Raw genomic sequence first — 20,717 nt, 5'->3', positions numbered from 1 at the left:
TATCCAGCTGTGCTCAGCGAAGCAGTTTATTAGTTTCTGTTCTCTACTTAAGTTAGCCTCAACCAAATGTTATGAGACTTAACACACAATGCTTATTACCACAAAACTCCGATCAAGTTCAAATTTGGGTAGCGTCACTTTTACCGTTCTTCAGTTATGTCCCTTTATAACTATCCTCATTTATTTTTTTATAAATTTCTGACATAATATTGAGAAGTTATTGAACTTTATTCTTTGAAGACACAACAGATGTATCATGGGCTCATGGCACAGCTGTTTTTTTTTCAGCCTCTAAAAGATCAACGTTTCAACGTTTTGTATGAATTGAACACCAATTGTAAATATATTAAATGTACATATACTGATTAAAGTACTATAAATTTGTGCCATTATGTGGTATCATATTAGTGAAATATGAATGACCTTATAAATTAAGAATAGTTTGTATGACATAGATACTGAAAAAATACATGACACAGTAGCTCTGGTAGAGATTCTTCATCCAAAAAACTTTGCTTTTGTGTCAAACTCAGGGCAAATGTCAAACTACATATTAGTCAAAAGTCTAAAATCATAAAAATGTCCATCCTTTTGCAGAGGAAAAGGCCAATGAACTGTTAGGATCAGCCCTAGTAGAAATCATGTTGGAAGTTTCATCTAAATCTGGTGTCTTTTCTGTAATCTACTTGGAGGATGATAAAAATGACGATGATACAAATAAAGATGAAAGTTGTAGTACATCAAAGGAAAACAGCGAGACAAAAAATGGCGAAAGTTGTGCCAAACGTCCAAAATTAGATGCAGACTTATTCCATACTAGAATTAGGTATATTACATAGTATTAAATGAAGATTTGAATAAATAGTATGAACATGTAAATATACAGTTGAAAAAAATTCTAATGTTAAATCTATCTGCATCAAAATATTTTCTGGTAAGAGGAATGAGCTGTTGATCTTCTGTAAAAATATCAAGAACCTCTTTTCATTGAATGTTTATTATTATTAAGAACTCTACGTTTTCTAAACAGAAGAGTCCAAATCTGCAATAAGATTTCATGAGCTTTGTCTAGGAATCATTACTTTATTATAAAAAAAAATGAATTAGCAATCTTACTTTAGATAGATAAAACCAGGTTTAATCCACCATTTTCTACATAAGGAAATGTCTGTACCAAGTGAGGAATATTACAGTTGTTTTCCATTCGTTTGATATGTTTGAGCTTTTGATTTTGCCATTTGATTAGGGACTTTCCGTTTTGAATTTTCCTTGGAGTTCGGTATTTTTGTTATTTTACTTTTTACTCTGAATTTCCCCCCATTTTGTTTAACCAGTATACTTGAATGATGAGTGAACACTGGTTTGACTATGTTGAATTTTTTTTATAATAGTGTATCGCCATGGTAAAAAATTAAGAGTTACTTGACTCTTCTGAAAAAAATCTAGTTCCTTTTCTTGCAAGTCCACTTTGGAAGATTGAAAAATGAAGTAGCTACAACATTTCTGCAAGGTTGTTTAAGTTAACTGACTCATATACTTTTGTTCAGACAAGCACATAAGGTCAGGAAAAATAGGCAAAAATTCAGCCGAAAACCACACAGATAGAATCAACTTTCTTTGAAATGTAGTCTATTTGCCTCTGCTGAAATATCGGTACCAGTTTATAGTAGTTTTATGACTTATCTTAGATTTTCTTTTTTATCTTATGAATGTTTAACAAAACATTTAAATGGTTTGCTGAGTTGTAAAGTAATGGATGAATTAATCTACAAAAATAAATGATTATTGAAACATTTTGTTATATACATGTATCTATATCATTTGATATTGTTGTACTATCTTCTCTTTGAAGTTATAAAAATAAAGTCCACATTTTTTTTAGCATTTTATGTAGGAATTTTATTTTGTAGAAAACATTTAATATTATGTAAGCCTTATTTTACAGATGCACCAAATGTCAGAATGAAGATGATTTGAGAACCTATGTTAAGTCCAAGCTATCAATGTTTCAGGAGACCTTTGGGGTTGTGCTGTATTTATATTCCATAATATTAACTAAGGTTTGTTCACTTCCATGTATTCTTATGTAATTCTGTTGTTATTTCAGATTAATTAGCAATTTTCTTTTTAGTCCCCTACGGACGAAGTCGAGGGGACTTTAAGTTTGCACTCCCTCAGTCTGTCTGTCAGTCAGTCCGGCAAATCAGTTTTCTACACTTTTTTATGCCCCCACCATAGCGGAGGGGGCATTAAGTTTTACCATTGTCCATCTGTATGTACGTCCCAAAATTGGTTTCCGTTCTCTTACTTTAGTTTGCCTCAACCAAATGTTAGAATCAAGTTTGAATTTTGGTGGTGTCACTTTTACCATTCTAGAGTTATGCCCCTTTACAAATGAAAAAATTGCTGATTTTTTTGTTTCCGTTCTCTAACTTGAGTCTGCCTCAACCAAATGTTATGAAACTTATCCACAATGTTTATTACCACAAAACACAGATCAAGTTTGAATTTTGGTGGTGTCACTTTCACCGTTCTAAAGTTATGCCCCTTTACAAATGGAAAAATTGCTGAAATATTACTTTTTGTTCTCTAACTTTAGTTTGCCTCAACTAAATGTTATGAAACTTATTCACAATGCTAATTACCACAATACACGGATCAAGTTTGAATTTTGTTGGCATCACTTTTACCGTTCTAGAATTATGCCCCTTTACAAAGCTCAAAATAGCTGAAATATTTGTTTCTGTTCTCTAACTTTAGTTTGCCTCAACCAAATATTATAAAACTTATGCACAATGCTAATTACCACAAAACACAGATATAGATCGAATTTTGGTGGCGTCACTTCTACTGTTCTAGAGTTATGCTCCTTAAAAAAGGGAAAAATTGCTGAATTTTTCGTTTCTGTTCTCTAATTTAAGTTTACATCAACTAAATGTTATGAAACTTATAAACAATGCTTATTACCACAAAACTCATATCAAGGTCAAACTGGGGTAGTGTCACTTTTACAGTATTTGAGTTATGGCCCTTTATAATGATATCTGCAAGCGGGGGCATCATCTGTATCCCACGGACACATTCCGTATTTATTTCTTTGTGCTTTAAGATATTGATTTGATATTTGGTATATCATTTTATCATGACAAGTTACAGATCAAGTTCGAATTTTGTTCTGGTCTGATGATTTTGTGCAGAGTTATGGTCCTTGGACTTAAAAAATTCACTCAAATAATCAGTTTTCTGCACGTTTTTTCGTCATGCTTGAAGATATTGATTTGATAATTGGTATATAGTTTTATCATGACAAGTTACAGAGTTATGGTCCTTGGACTTAAAAAATTCACTCAAATAATCAGTTTTCTGCACGTTTTTTCGTCATGCTTGAAGATATTGACTTGATATTTGTGATAAAGTTTACACCTTGACAAGTTATAAATCAAGTTAGCCTTTTGTTCGTGTATAAAGAATTTTTTAACCGGTAGGGGACTATGTACAGAATGCTTGTTTTTTATTAAACTTTAGTTGTGCAAGTACTTGTTTTTCTTCAATACTAAACATACATCATACATGCATCTTGACTTTTTTCCTGTTTAAATGAGATATATTGATTGTTAGGTTTTCAATCTGTCTGAAATCTATATAAAAGACTGCCCCTGTACAAAATAAGATTTGTCCTTTCACACTAAACAATAATTCATTCAGATTCCCCACTTTGCTTCCAAGGAAGATTTTCTGGAAATTTCTGATAGAAGACTTGATATTTCAAGGCGTTATCTCTTATTTTGAGGAATTCATCTTTTGTGAAAATAGTTTATATTTGTATATAGCTTTGGTATTTAATATAATTTCAGTGGTATCTTTAAGGCATCTGGAGATTATAAGGATCAATTTTATACGACCGCAAAAAAATTTTGTGGTCGTATATTGGTATGACGTTGGCGTCGTCGTCGTCGTCGTCCGGCGTCGTCGTCCGAAGACACATTGGTTTTCGCACTCTAACTTTAGTTTAAGTGAATGGATCTTTTTAAAATTTGACCATAAGGTTAAATACCACAAAAGGCAGGTTGGGATTGATTTTGGGGGTTATTGTACCAACAGTTAAGGAATAAGGGGCCAAAAAGGGGCCAAAAATAAGCATTTTCTAGTTTCCAGACAATAACTGTGGAACGGTGTATGGATCTCTCTGAAATTATACTACAAGTTTCCATACCACAAAGGGATGGTTAGGATTTGCTTTGGGGGGTTATGGCTCAAACCGTTTAGGAATTAGGGGCAAAAAAGGGGGAAAAACAAGGTTGTCCTGGTTAATGGACAAATACTTTAGTACAAAACATAATTTAAAGCAGTGTAAGGGAGATAAATCAAATACATCATTGAAATTATCTCCCTTACACTGCTTTTAAATTATGTATAATGTAAGGTGGCAGAAACCAGTTATTTTACAATAAATCTTTAGAATTTCATGGATTTATGATTTTATTTTCTTGAAAATTCATTCAAGCTTATATACAAATAAAATGTATGGATTCAAGTAACTAAGATGTGTGCGTGCTTATGTGAATATATAGAAAACCTTTAAATTTGGGTGTCTGTCCAGCATGGATATTTTAAAATTTATAAATGCATTGCAAATAAGGCAAAAAATGTGATGCTCTGATACCAATCTAATCCTTACCTGCAGAATCCTGCTAAAAGCCGACAAGAATTTTAGGCAAAATCCAAGAGATAAATGATATTCAGTGAATTAGAGCCTTGTCCGAACCTATCCTTACCATCAAAATCTCAAGATATTTTTGTTTACATAAAACTGAAGTTTTTCCCCACTTTGATTGGATGCCGTCAAGTGAGGAGACCACAATTTTGACTTCTGATTGGACCCATTTGTGAAGGAAATCCCCAACCTGTGTATGCAACTACTTACTTGTGTAGTACAATAGCCTAGAATTTACATTCATTTATTTTTTCAGTCCACATGATGCAATATTATACCTCAATGCTTAACTATAACCAAATTTCTGCGTGGGACACATGTTCTGGTACACCAAAACTGGTACCTGCCACCTAATGGTTAATGAACAATAAAGATAATTTAAAACAGTGTAAGGGAGGTAATCCAAATACAACGTTTTGGTTACTTCCCTTACACTGCTTTTAAATTATGTTTAAAGAAATGCATATTTATAAAGGAAGACCAGTAAAAATATCTGCAAATGTTGCATCTTTTTTTTTTACAAAAAAATCCATATGAAAGATTTGACACTATATTTTTAATTCTATTATAAAATAGATTAAGTTAGCACTATGGTAAATTTAAATGGGTAATTATGGTTGCCAACTCCATTGGAAATTTGAATTGAGATTATGACCATATCTTGAGGGAAAGAATTTTTTTGGGGAAAAAAGGGGGGGGGGGGGTAAAAAGAAATTGTGGGGGGTCAATTTTTTCTCATTTCAGATTTCAGAAATTAAAAAGAATTATTCTTCAAATATTATTTTTTTTTCAAATTTCAAATATTGAAAAATTTCAAGAAGTAATCTTTAATTGCACAGTATGGCGCATTAGATTTGTAAAATCTTTGATCACATTTATTTATTTTTTATGCCGAATCTAACAGTGTATTTAGATTTTTAATTTTGGGTCCAGTTTTCAAATTGGTCTACATTAAGGTCCAAAGGGTCCAAAATTAAACTGTGTTTGATTTTAGCAAAAAATTGAATATATGAGGTTCTTTGATATGCTGAATCTAAACATGTATTTAGATTTTTGATTTTTGGCCCAGTTTTCAAGTTGGTCCAAATTGGGGTCCAAAATTAAACTTTGTTTGATTTCAACAAAAATTGAATATATGAGGTTCTTTGATATGCTGAATCTAACCATGTATTTAGATTTTTTATTTGTAGGCCTCGCTATCAAATTGGTTCATATTGAGGTCAAAAGGGTCCAAAATTAAACTTTGTTTGATTTCATCAAAAATTGAGTTATTGGGGTTGTTTGATATTTCAAATCTAACCGTGTTTTTAGATTTTTAATTTGGGTCCCGTTTTTTAAATTGGTCTACATTAAGGTCCAAAGGGTCCAAAATTAAACTTAGTTTGATTTTAGCAAAAATTGAATTCTTGGGGTTCTTTGATATGCTGAATCTAAACATGTGTTTAGATTTTTGATTATGGGCCCAGTTTTCAAGTTTGTCCAAGTTGGGGTCCAAAATTAAACTTTGTTTGATTTTAACAAAAATTGAATATATGGGGTTCTTTGATATGCTGAATCTAACCATGTATTTTGATTTTGGACATTGGACCATAATAGGTAAATTAAAAAAATTCAAGTTCTTAGACCACATTCTTTCTGTGTCAGAAACCTATGCTGTGTCAAATATTTAATAACAATCCAAATTCAGAGCTGTATCAAGCTCGAATGTTGTGTCCATACTTGCCCCAACTGTTCAGGGTTCGACCTCTGCTGTCGTATCAAGCTGCGCCCCAGCGAAGCATTTTATTATGAAATACTTTTATTCGTATATTGGGATGAGGTTGGCGTTGTCATCGTCGTCGTCCGAAGACACATTGGTTTTCGCACTCTAACTTTAGTTTAAGTGAAAGGATCTCTATGAAATTTTACCATAAGGTTCAATACCACAAAAGGAAGGTTAGGATTGATTTTGGGGGTTATGGTACCAATAGTTAAGGAATTAGGGACCAAAATTAAGCATTTTTGTAACTTCCAGACAATTACTTGTGTGTTAGTGTATGGATCTCTCTGACATTGTACCACAAGGTTCCATATCACAAAGGGAATGCTGGGATTGATTTTGGGGGTAATTGTCTCAAAATTTTAGGAATTAGGGGCCAAAAAAGGGGCAAAAAACAAGCATTTTTCTAGTTTCATGACAATAACTTGTGTGTAAGTGTATGGATCTTTCTGAAATAGTACTACAAGGTTCCATATCACAAAGGGAAAGCTGGAATTGAGTTTGGGGGTAATTGCCCAAAACGTTTAGGAATAAGGGGCCAAAAAGGGGCCAAAAATAAGCATTTTTCTAGTTTCCAGACAATAACTTGTGTTCAAGTGTATGGATCTCTCTGAAATTGTACTGCAAGGTACCATACCATAAAGGGAAGGCTGGGATTGGTTTTGGGGATAATTGCCTCAAAATTTTAGGAATTAGGGGCCAAAAAGGGGCAAAAAACAAGCATTTTTCTAGTTTCAGGACAATAACTTGTGTGTAAGTGTATGGATCTTTATGAAATTGTACTACAAGGTTCCATATCACAAAGGGAAAGCTGGGTTTGAGTTTGGGGGTAATTGCCCAAAACGTTTAGGAATTTGGGGCCAAAAAGGGGCCTAAAAACAAGCATTTTTCTAGTTTCCAGACAATAACTTGTGTTCAAGTGTATGGATCTATCTGAAATTGTACTGCAAGGTACCATACCACAAAGGGAAGGCTGGGATTGAGTTTGGGGTTGATGAATCATAAGGGGGTTCAAAAATTTGGGGGAGGGATTTTTTTTTCCTTTTTTTCCTTTTTTTTTCTTTAAAATTTTCCATTTTAAATTAGTTATTTCTGATTTATATATAAAAGCAAATAATGATGATATTGTTTGAATAGGTAAATTAAATTTTTTTTTAAGTTCTTAGACCACATTCATTCTGTGTCAGAAGCCTATGCTGTGTTAAATATTTAATCACAATCCAAATTCAGTGCTGTATCAAGCTTGAATGTTGTGTCCATACTTGTCCCAACTGTTCAGGGTTCGACCTCTGCGGTCGTATCAAGCTGCGCCCAGCGGAGCATTTTATTTTATCATGTTTTTTATATAGATGAAACATGTCCAGATCGACATCAAAAAATTTTGGTGGTCGCTGGTGATATTGTGAAATAACTCAGTATGAACAGAAGTGTATTTAAAGATACATCCATAAAGTGCTGTGACTTTTATACATCCATAAAGTGCTGTGACTTTTATACAAACTGTTGATTGAAATGAGAGCATAAGTACTCTTAATTATTTTTTTCAGGGTATAGAACAAATAAAGAATGAAGTAGAAGATCCAGGGGAACAGTTTATAGACAGTATACATGGTCATGGCAGGTAAAGTCACATGATTACACAAGTTTATAGACAGTATACATGGTCATGGCAGGTAAAGTCACACGATTACACAAGTTTATAGACAGTATACATGGTCATGGCAGGTAAAGTCACATGATTACACAAGTTTATAGACAGTATACATGGTCATGGCAGGTAAAGTCACATGATTACACAAGTTTATAGACAGTATACATGGTCATGGCAGGTAAAGTCACACGATTACACAAGTTTATAGACAGTATACATGGTCATGGCAGGTAAAGTCACATGATTACACAAGTTTATAGACAGTATACATGGTCATGGCAGGTAAAGTCACATGATTACACAAGTTTATAGACAGTATACATGGTCATGGCAGGTAAAGTCACATGATTACACAAGTTTATAGACAGTATACATGGTCATGGCAGGTAAAGTCACACGATTACACTAGTTTATAGACAGTATACATGGTCATGGCAGGTAAAGTCACATGATTACACAAGTTTATAGACAGTATACATGGTCATGGCAGGTAAAGTCACATGATTACACAAGTTTATAGACAGTATACATGGTCATGGCAGGTAAAGTCACATGATTACACAAGTTTATAGACAGTATACATGGTCATGGCAGGTAAAGTCACACGATTACACAAGTTTATAGACAGTATACATGGTCATGGCAGGTAAAGTCACATGATTACACAAGTTTATAGACAGTATACATGGTCATGGCAGGTAAAGTCACATGATTACACAAGTTTATAGACAGTATACATGGTCATGGCAGGTAAAGTCACATGATTACACAAGTTTATAGACAGTATACATGGTCATGGCAGGTAAAGTCACACGATTACACAAGTTTATAGACAGTATACATGGTCATGGCAGGTAAAGTCACATGATTACACAAGTTTATAGACAGTATACATGGTCATGGCAGGTAAAGTCACACGATTACACTAGTTTATAGACAGTATACATGGTCATGGCAGGTAAAGTCACACGATTACACAAGTTTATAGACAGTATACATGGTCATGGCAGGTAAAGTCACACGATTACACTAGTTTATAGACAGTATACATGGTCATGGCAGGTAAAGTCACACGATTACACTAGTTTATAGACAGTATACATGGTCATGGCAGGTAAAGTCACACGATTACACAAGTTTATAGACAGTATACATGGTCATGGCAGGTAAAGTCACACGATTACACTAGTTTACAGGCTGTATACATGGTCATGGCAGGTAAAGTCACACGATTACACAAGTTTATAGACAGTATACATGGTCATGGCAGGTAAAGTCACACGATTTCACAAGTTTATAGACAGTATACATGGTCATGGCAGGTAAAGTCACATGATTACACAAGTTTATAGACAGTATACATGGTCATGGCAGGTAAAGTCACATGATTACACAAGTTTATAGACAGTATACATGGTCATGGCAGGTAAAGTCACACGATTACACTAGTTTATAGACAGTATACATGGTCATGGCAGGTAAAGTCACATGATTACACAAGTTTATAGACAGTATACATGGTCATGGCAGGTAAAGTCACACGATTACACTAGTTTATAGACAGTATACATGGTCATGGCAGGTAAAGTCACACGATTACACAAGTTTATAGACAGTATACATGGTCATGGCAGGTAAAGTCACATGATTACACAAGTTTATAGACAGTATACATGGTCATGGCAGGTAAAGTCACATGATTACACAAGTTTATAGACAGTATACATGGTCATGGCAGGTAAAGTCACATGATTACACAAGTTTATAGACAGTATACATGGTCATGGCAGGTAAAGTCACACGATTACACAAGTTTATAGACAGTATACATGGTCATGGCAGGTAAAGTCACACGATTACACTAGTTTACAGGCTGTATACATGGTCATGGCAGGTAAAGTCACACGATTACACAAGTTTATAGACAGTATACATGGTCATGGCAGGTAAAGTCACACGATTACACTAGTTTACAGGCTGTATACATGGTCATGGCAGGTAAAGTCACACGATTACACAAGTTTATAGACAGTATACATGGTCATGGCAGGTAAAGTCACACGATTTCACAAGTTTATAGCAGTATACATAATCATGGCAGGTAAAGTCACACCATTAAACAAGTTTATAGACAGTATACATGGTCATGGCAGGTAAAGTCACACGATTACACAAGTTTATAGACAGTATACATGGTCATGGCAGGTAAAGTCACATGATTACACAAGTTTATAGACAGACAGTATACATGGTCATGGCAGGTAAAGTCACACCATTAAACAAGTTTATAGACAGTATACATGGTCATGGCAGGTAAAGTCACACAATTACACAAGTTTATAGACAGTATACATGGTCATGGCAGGTAAAGTCACATGATTACACAAGTTTATAGACAGTATACATGGTCATGGCAGGTAAAGTCACACGATTACACAAGTTTATAGACAGTAAACATGGTCATGGCAGGTAAAGTCACAAGATTACACAAGTTTATAGACAGTATACATGGTCATGGCAGGTAAAGTCACACGATTACACAAGTTTATAGACAGTATACATAATCATGGCAGGTAAAGTCACACGATTACACAAGTTTATAGACAGTATACATAATCATGGCAGGTAAAGTCACACCATTAAACAAGTTTATAGACAGTATACATGGTCATGGCAGGTAAAGTCACATGATTACACAAGTTTATAGACAGTATACATGGTCATGGCAGGTAAAGTCACACGATTACACAAGTTTATAGACAGTATACATGGTCATGGCAGGTAAAGTCACACGTTTACACAAGTTTATAGACAGTATACATAATCATGGCAGGTAAAGTCACACGATTACACAAGTTTATAGACAGTATACATGGTCATGGCAGGTAAAGTCACACCATTAAACAAGTTTATAGACAGTATACATGGTCATGGCAGGTAAAGTCACACGATTACACAAGTTTATAGACAGTATACATGGTCATGGCAGGTAAAGTCACACGATTACACGAGTTTATAGACAGTATACATGGTCATGGCAGGTAAAGTCACACGATTACACAAGTTTATAGACAGTAAACATGGTCATGGCAGGTAAAGTCACACGATTACACAAGTTTATAGACAGTATACATGGTCATGGCAGGTAAAGTCACACGATTACACAAGTTTATAGACAGTATACATGGTCATGGCAGGTAAAGTCACACGATTACACAAGTTTATAGACAGTATACATAATCATGGCAGGTAAAGTCACACCATTAAACAAGTTTATAGACAGTATACATGGTCATGGCAGGTAAAGTCACATGATTACACAAGTTTATAGACAGTATACATGGTCATGGCAGGTAAAGTCACACGATTACACAAGTTTATAGACAGTATACATGGTCATGGCAGGTAAAGTCACACTTTTACACAAGTTTATAGACAGTATACATAATCATGGCAGGTAAAGTCACACGATTACACAAGTTTATAGACAGTATACATGGTCATGGCAGGTAAAGTCACACCATTAAACAAGTTTATAGACAGTATACATGGTCATGGCAGGTAACTTCACACGATTACACAAGTTTATAGACAGTATACATGGTCATGGCAGGTAAAACCACATGATTACACGAGTTTATAGACAGTATACATGGTCATGGCAGGTAAAGTCACACGATTACACAAGTTTATAGACAGTATACATGGTCATGGCAGGTAAAGTCACACCATTAAACAAGTTTATAGACAGTATACATAATCATGGCAGGTAAAAATCACACAATTACACAAGTTTATAGACAGTATACATGGTCATGGCAGGTAAAGTCACACGATTACACAAGTTTATAGACAGTATACATAATCATGGCAGGTAAAATCACACAATTACACATGTTTATAAACAGTTAATATACAATATACAGGTCATGGCTGTAGGTAAAAAGTAAAACAAATTTTACTGAATGTAAGGATATTTGATACTATTTTTTCTGCTTCAGTAACTAATGATATATCATAGTTGATTATTCAGCTTATAATCTGTGAAAAGAGAATAAAAACATTGCAATTAAACACAGAGTTTTTCAATACAACGATTTTTTTTTTTTTACAGCCAAAGTCTAATTAACTTATTACTGAGTGGTAAAGCTGTAACCAATGTATGGGATAATGATAAAGATATCTCAGGTTTAAGTAAGTAATATTGTATATGTGTCGGGAAGGGACTGAGTGGTAAAGCTGTTACCAATGTATGGGATAATGTTAAAGATATCTCAGGTTTAAGTAAGTAATGTTGTATATGTGTCGGGAAGGGACTGAGTGGTAAAGCTGTTACCAATGTATGGGATAATGATAAAGATATCTCAGGTTTAAGTAAGTTATATTGTATTTGTGTCGAGAAGGTACTGAGTGGTAAAGCTGTAACCAGTGTATGGGATAATGATAAAGATATCTCAGGTTTAAGTAAGTAATATTGTATTTGTGTCTAGAAGAGACTGAGTGGTAAAGCTGTTACCAATGTATGGGATAATGATAAAGATATCTCAGGTTTAAGTAAGTAATATTGTATATGTGTTGGGAAGGGACTGAGTGGTAAAGCTGTAACCAATGTATGGGATAATGATAAAGATATCTCAGGTTTAAGTAAGTAATATTGTATTTGTGTCGAGAAGAGACTGAGTGGTAAAGCTGTAACCAGTGTATGGGATAATGATAAAGATATCTCAGGTTTAAGTAAGTAATATTGTATTTGTGTCTAGAAGAGACTGAGTGGTAAAGCTGTTACCAATGTATGGGATAATGATAAAGATATCTCAGGTTTAAGTAAGTAATATTGTATATGTGTTGGGAAGGGACTGAGTGGTAAAGCTGTAACCAATGTATGGGATAATGATAAAGATATTTCAGGTTTAAGTTAATTTTTGAGAAGTTGATAAGAAATTATATCATACTTAATAATTGTTAACTACATAAATTTGTCAGTTAAGCCTGTTGTATTGATATTAAGTCGATTTCCCAAATTTTTTTTTCAAATATACAAAGGAAACTTTTTAATTCAATTTCAGTTATTCTAACTTACAGTTGACAAGTTTACTGTTAGTTATATGCTTTACTTAAATAACAAAATTCTGCTTGAATAAGATCTACGAAAAAAAAAAAACTTCAAACCAAGTGGTATGTATATCCCTTCCAATACTTGAAACGATAGCTTCAAACTACTGCTTTAAATAAAAAAAAAGTGCAAGTGAATGATTAAGATTTGATGATGTACAAAAAAAAATGTATGGATACATTGTTGACTCTACTTTGTCTGGTACATTGTAAACATGTGTGCTTATTTCAAGGTGGTTTTTCAGATACAAAACAAATGCATCTGATTTTATTTTCAATGCAAATGACATGTTTTAAAATCTTTCTCATGTGTCAAACAAATTAAGGGTTATATTAAGCAATAAGTCTTCATGTGATTGTTTTTTTAGACTTTTTTTGTTTGTTTTATATATAGATTGGTATAGTTCTGGTGAAAATACTTATAATAAATGTGTCATTTTGAATAATTTTCATACAGTGAATATACAAGACACAAAGTAAAACATTAGGAAACTAGAAATGAGCATTTAAAAAAGTCTTGCTTTCCTTATTTGGTACAATCTTCAGTATGTACTTGTAGATGTACTTTATGAAATAGTCAAAGTTATAGGAAAAAATAACTTTTGACTTACTTTATATGTTTTAATAGGACTATCAAGCCTTACAGATACATAAAAAAGTTTAATCACAAGAATAGCATGACAAACTTTTTTAATCTAAATTATCTTTACTTTTTATTGAATATTTAAACTTAAAATAATTTATACTCTAAATAAAGTAGCATACAAATAAATGAAGATGTGGGAATTATGTCAATCAGACAGCAACCCAACAACAATTACAAAAACCAAAAGACATCAAGTAGTCAACTTACATTCTTTATTTATTTAGAGTATCTCAAGCTCTAAATCGCCCTACAAAAAGGTTTCAATAAATTTAATAAAAATTATAAAAGATCTGTTATCAACAGGTGCCTTACATGGAACATTAACTAGAACATGTGGCGGGATTTAACTGGATCCTTTTTTTATTCTCTTAGTAGATTAATAAAATTGCACAGAAAAATGTACAAGAAAACCAGATGAGAAAAAGTACTTAGTTTTGTGATACATATGAAATACAGGAAACAAAAATTAAGGTACCAATAATTACATATAACAATATAATAGATTACTTATGTAGAGGAATAAAAGGGAGATTTTGGTTTGTACATCATTTAGACTATCACCTAACAACACAGACATACATAAGACATCTAGAGGTCAACATACTATGTTTAACAGGTGCCTGCACCGTATGTCAAAGCTTAAACCTTTTGTTTCAGAATTACGAGGCATTCCAAGACAGTCTACCATAGGATTTTTAACATTAATGGAATATATGCGTTATTGTGAGGTTTGTATATTATATGAAATAATCATTATACAGCTCTTATTATACCATCATATTTGTTAAGGCAACTGTCATGAAAAAGCAATGGACATTTAGTTTTACTACATTTGTATTACAATTTATTACTTTTTAAAGTTTTGATAAGAAAACCTACCATTGAGTCAATAATAATAGATTTCTTTATATACAAGGTATTAAAATCTTTAAATTCGCAGAAAATATTCATACTAGTTAAACCTTATTTTGACATGAAAAATAGTTACCATACAAAAAGAAATTTGTTCATCATTATGCTTCAGTTGGTCACTAGCCATATAGAACTATTTGATATGTGCCTTATTTGTATAGAACTTCTTATAGAATGTTGATGATGGAGTCCAATTTGACAAATCCAATCTGCTTTTGGGTTTATACGCATATAAATGAATATAAGAAATGAAGCTGACATTGGTAGTCATTTAACAATAAGCAGGCTTCTATATATGTTTTTCTTTTTTCCTCTTTTGGGTTCCTATCTCATTGACCCTACATCATATTTTATTCTCCAGAGCTGAAATATATACAGAAAATGTCAGTATATTATTTTGGAGTTTTTTTGGGTTAAATATCTTGCAATTGAATGCAAATAAAAAAAGAATTGATACCAAAATTCAGAAATGCATATACATGTTGGTATAAAAGTAAACCATCTCAAAAAGAGAATATTATGTTATTTGGTGTTTTCTGCTTATTTTGAATAACACTACTGATTTAGACTTTTCCTAATTTTGATAACAGCACATTATATCTAATTAAAGACAAATGATTAAGTCTGAATAAATGGACAAGTGCTTTTTACAGAAAATTAGTATGTGTGTTCTTGTGTTCATGTACTTGATGGAACAGTACGGTAAACTGAGTGATGAACAACAAAATGAGCACTGTCAGTTCTTGAAACTATTGGATTCAATTACTGAGCATGTGGACCTTTTAGTATCAAACTTAAACAATTTTGTAGGTTGGTTGGTACTTAAAGAATCCCAGGTTTCCTATTTGGATGTTAGGAAGTGAAACACATCTTACTGTATTGTTTTCTAAAGTAAGTACAGATTGTACATTGTGAATGGAGGGTCTTATGTGGAGAGTTTGGAAGTTAGGGAGTGAAACACATCCTACTGTATTGTTTTTGCCTCGCCTGCGATGAAAATTGCAGTATGGGAGACATAGGTATTACTATCCCGCTGCGGCGGCGTAAACTATTTGTATAAAGCTTGATATTTCAGTAGGAAGAAGATGTTTCTTACCTTGTATGCAGATACCTTATGTTAAGAAGTTTCTGTCTGTCATATGCTCATTGTCCTTGACCTCATTTTCATTGTTCAGCGACTGCTTGAAAAAAATAAACAGTTTTTTTTGTCGTGTAAATTTCTCACTTATTATGAGTAATAGGATAACTATATTTAGTATATGGGTTCCTTGCAACGTCTTCATGTCGGTCAAACAGGGTTAACCTGACCTCGACCTCAATTCATGGATTAGTGATCAAGGTTAAAGTTACGTGATTAGGTCTGTTTCTCAGATACTACAAGCAGCAGGTCAACTATCTGTGATGTATGGAATGATTGTAAGGGGTACATGTCAGACTGGCAGGTTTCATCTGACCTTGACCTCATTTTCATGGTTCATTGATCATTGTTATTTCTTTGTGTTTTGTTCTGTTTTTCAAGTCCTGTAAGCAATAGGTCAACTATATAAGGTGTATGGAATGATTGTAAGTTGTACATGTCTGTCTAGCTGGTGTCATCGGACATTGACCTCATTTTCATGGTTCATTGGTCAATGTTAAGTTTTTGTGTTTTGGTCTGTTTTTCAATTACCATAGCAATAGGTCAACTATAATTGGTGTATGGGATGATTGTAAGATGTACATGTCTGTCTATAGCTAGCCAGTATCAATTGACCTTGATTGTAACTTATGCAGAGTATAAGTGTTGTTTATTCAGACGGGATGGTTTCTTCCATGAGATGGGGCAGTCGATTCCATTATAAGGTCAAAGGTCATGCCTAATTTGGTCTGTCTGATATCAAGGATTAGGTTCTCAGATTACAATTGCAGGCTGCCAGCTTCTCACTTTTGATTTTGCTGTTGAATACAAAGGACGTTTACTCAATAGGAATAAGTTTTCAATTTCATTTTACTATTCCTATTGAGTAAACGTCCTTTGTATTCAACAGCAAAATCAAAAGTGAGAAGCTGGCAGCCTGCAATTGTAATCTGAGAACCTAATCCTTGATATCAGACAGACCAAATTAGGCATGACCTTTGACCTTATAATGGAATCGACTGCCCCATCTCATGGAAGAAACCATCCCGTCTGAATAAACAACACTTATACTCTGCATAAGTTACAATTTATACTTTCGTCCTGGAGGAAAATGACAGCTTAAGTAATATTGATAGACGGATGCCAAGTGATAACTTGAGACCTACATGACATGTTAGCACATAGGAGACGACGAATGCCAAGTGACGCCCCTAACACATTGTATGTGATCCTGGATACTACTGTGCTTTATGATTACCTCAAGACCTCTAACTTAAATTTGGAGATCCTCTTATATAATAGTTTCTTCAAGTGTTGCTCTTTAACCCTGGAACAGCTGGTGCCAAATTATACTCAACATAAACATGTACATGTATATACAACATGGGACCAAACGCTACAGACTCTCAACTTGTCTTTAAGATGAAGAACCACAATTACTGACCATATAAAAACCAGAACCAGACAAATGACTAAACCTGACGCAAGTACTTTGACAAATTGATAAGGCTGTTGATAACAAAGGCTTGATAAAGTTTCACTTTTATTATATAATATAAGTTTGCCCTTTGGGAGTCAGTATCTCAGCTGGGAAAATTTTGCTCCAGGCCCTGTCGACGACACTTGGTATAGTGGGTAGCCAAGCCCCGTGGACATGGACACTCCGCCAATCAACTGGAACGCAGAGGGTTCCAAAAGGGGATGAAGCGATGCTTCATCTCGTAGCAGGGTGCTACGAAAAGGGGTTGAATTGACGGTGGAGAGATGAAAAGTAGTTAATTACTTGGGGATAAGAAGAGAAATTAACCAGTGGTGAATTTCGTAATGGTCCAAAGATCAGATGTGAAACAGCTGAGTGACCCCCAATGAGTTCTTCATCTTAAAGACAAGTTGAGAGACTGTAGCGTTTGGTCCCATGTTGTATATACATGTACATGTTTATGTTGAGTATAATTTGGCACCAGCTGTTCCAGGGTTAAAGAGCAACACTTGAAGAAGCTATTATATAAGAGGATCTCCAAATTTAAGTTAGAGGTCTTGAGGTAATCATAAAGCACAGTAGTATCCAGGATCACATACAATGTGTTAGGGGCGTCACTTGGCATTCGTCGTCTCCTATGTGCTAACATGTCATGTAGGTCTCAAGTCATCACTTGGCATCCGTCTATCAATATTACTTAAGCTGTCATTTTCCTCCAGGACGAAAGTATAAACCTCATTTTCATGTTCATTGGTTAAGTTAAGTTTTTGTGTTTTGGTCTGTTTTTCAATAACCATAAGCAATGGGTCAACTATATTTGGTGCATGGAATAATTGTAAGGTGTACATGTCTGTGTGACAGTTTTTATCTGACCTTGACCTCATTGTCATGGATCTTTAAAAATGTTAAGTTTATGTGATACTTGTAGTAAAACTTTTATCTCAGATTTTCAACATAAAATCAATGGTCAGTAAAATAGGCAAGACATTTCAGTGTGTGCACTTTTGTCTAAAGTAGGTATACAGATTATAAATTGTGACTGAAGGATCTTATGTGGAGAGTTTGGATGTTGGGGAGTGAAACATATCTTACTGTTTAGTTTTCTAAAGTAAGTATACAGATTATAAATTGTGACTAAATGATCTTATGTGGAGAGTTTGGATGTTGGGGAGTGAAACATATCTTACTGCTTAGTTTTCTAAAGTATGTATACAGATTATACATTGTTACTGAAGGATTTTCTGCGGAGAGTTTGAATGTTAGGAAGTGAAACACATCTTACTGTATTGTTTTCTTTTCTCCTGTCTGTTGTTGACTGCTAGATAATGTATAGACTAGGGACACTTTAGAGCTTGAAAAATGGTATAGACACTTATCTGTTGTTGACCTCTTAATAATGTCTAGACAAGGGACACTTTAGAGCTTGACAAATGGTCACTTGTCTGTTGTTGACCTCTAGATAATGTCTAGACAGGGGACACTTTAGAGCTTGACAAATGGTCACTTGTCTGTTGTTGACCCTCTAGATAATGTCTAGACAGGGGACACTTTAGAGCTTGACAAATGGTCACTTGTCTGTTGTTGACCTCTAGATAATGTCTAGACAAGGGACACTTTAGAGCTTGACAAATGGTCACTTGTCTGTTGTTGACCTCTAGATAATGTCTAGACAAGGGACACTTTAGAGCATGACAAATGGTCACTTGTCTGTTGTTGACCTCTAGATAATGTCTAGACAAGGGACACTTTAGAGCTTGACAAATGGTCACTTGTCTGTTGTTGACCTCTAGATAATGTCTAGACAAGGGACACTTTAGAGCTTGACAAATAGTCACTTGTCTGTTGTTGACCTCTAGATAATGGAGAAGATATATGGTATATAAATTCAGCCCACATAAACCCTAAATGGACATAATATAACTTAAAGTAAAGAATCAATCTGTTAATTGCTGTTCTTTAATCTAAAAGTCACAGTGAGGTATTTAACATGGAACAAAAGCTCATGCCTCTCAACCATCCATAGCACAAGTTTGAGGTAAGCTCATGCCTCCCAACCATCCATCGCACCAGTTTGAGGGAAGTTCATGCCTCCAGACCATCCATAGCACCAGTTTGAGGGAAGTTCTGCCTCCCAATCATCCATAGCACCAGTTTGAGGGAAGTTCATGCCTCCCGACCATCCATAGCACCAGTTTGAGGGAAGTTCTGCCTCCTGATCATCCATAGCACCAGTTTAACAGAAGTTCTGCCTCCCAACCATCCATAGCACCAGGCTGAGAGAAGCTCATGCCTCCCAACCATCCATAGTACCAGTTTGAGGGAAGTTCTTTGCTAGATGTCAAAAATGCTACATGTGTGCATTAACACTATAATGGACAAAGACATCTAACAAATACTGTCATAATTTGCTTAACAATATCATTCTAAAATGCAGGGAAAAAATATCAACATTTAGACAAAGCAGGGCACATCAAGATATTTGTCAGATAACTAAACAGAAAACAATGCATTCATACTTACAAATATAAATGTAAGAGTATATTTATCTTGGATTTAATTTGTATTTTCGATTCACTGTTTTATGTCATATTTTCTTTTGTAGGATGAAAATTTAATAATAAATGAATCTTCTAAGTCCAGTGCCAGACATATATTTCAAAGATTTGACCCTGAAGGTAAGGCAGTTAACTGATGTATCCAAAACCAGTTCTGAATAGGTATATTCACGCTGTTAGGGACAAATTATTTGTTACAGTTTCCAAAATTTGCATACTGTCTGAACTAATTCAAACATTGCCAGTTCTCCATGTGATAAAGAATTATTTTTAGAGATTTGATTAATTTTTTTTTAATGATTATTCTATACCACTGGCACACTTTTCTCATCATAAAATCTGCCTTAGATGCAATTGCTATAAAAATGTCATCAAAGTATGGTTATAATAGTAAATGGGAATGTAGACAGTTGCTGACGACATGTTTACAGGTAAAGTATTAATGTAGACAGTTGCTGACTTCATGTTTACAGGTAAAGTGTTAATGTAGACAGTTGCTGACTTCATGTTTACAGGTTAAGTGTTAATCCCAGTACCAGACACCAAATCCTTTTGAAGTTGTTACTTATGTTTAAGTGGTGTGCAACTAATGATGTAAGCAAAATGTTATTTATATGAATAAAAGAGATGTGGGTATACGCTACATAAGAGTAAACTTGCTGGTCAATGTTTTATTGCAATAGTGAAATTAACTTTGCTGAAGTTAGATATTTTAAAGAACAAAAATTTGTCAAAGTATAACTATTTTTTTGTAAATGCCTACAGTGACAA

At 34.0% G+C, this 20,717-nt stretch overlaps 1 protein-coding gene and 1 long non-coding RNA gene across 3 annotated transcripts in view; both read left to right on the top strand.

Annotated features, from left to right (window-relative positions):
- Positions 1-20,717, top strand: part of LOC127728737 (uncharacterized) — a 206,880-nt gene that overhangs the window by 48,654 nt on the left and 137,509 nt on the right. The gene's annotated exons all lie outside the window — the stretch shown is intronic.
- LOC127728704 (ubiquitin carboxyl-terminal hydrolase MINDY-3-like) overlaps positions 1-20,717 on the top strand; it is a 32,746-nt gene that overhangs the window by 7,014 nt on the left and 5,015 nt on the right. The window contains exons 3-9 of the mRNA XM_052236338.1: positions 598-826; positions 1,946-2,060; positions 8,021-8,094; positions 12,239-12,318; positions 14,540-14,610; positions 15,605-15,685; positions 19,994-20,066. Of these exons, the coding sequence (XP_052092298.1) occupies positions 598-826; positions 1,946-2,060; positions 8,021-8,094; positions 12,239-12,318; positions 14,540-14,610; positions 15,605-15,685; positions 19,994-20,066 (723 nt within the window). The remainder of the gene's footprint in view (positions 1-597; positions 827-1,945; positions 2,061-8,020; positions 8,095-12,238; positions 12,319-14,539; positions 14,611-15,604; positions 15,686-19,993; positions 20,067-20,717) is intronic.

Source organism: Mytilus californianus, unplaced genomic scaffold (genome assembly GCF_021869535.1).
Source record: "Mytilus californianus isolate M0D057914Y unplaced genomic scaffold, xbMytCali1.0.p SCAF_2, whole genome shotgun sequence".
NCBI classification, from domain to species: Eukaryota; Metazoa; Mollusca; class Bivalvia; order Mytilida; family Mytilidae; genus Mytilus; species Mytilus californianus.
Note: the sequence above shows the minus strand (reverse complement) of the source record. Positions and strands in the feature narration are given on the sequence as shown.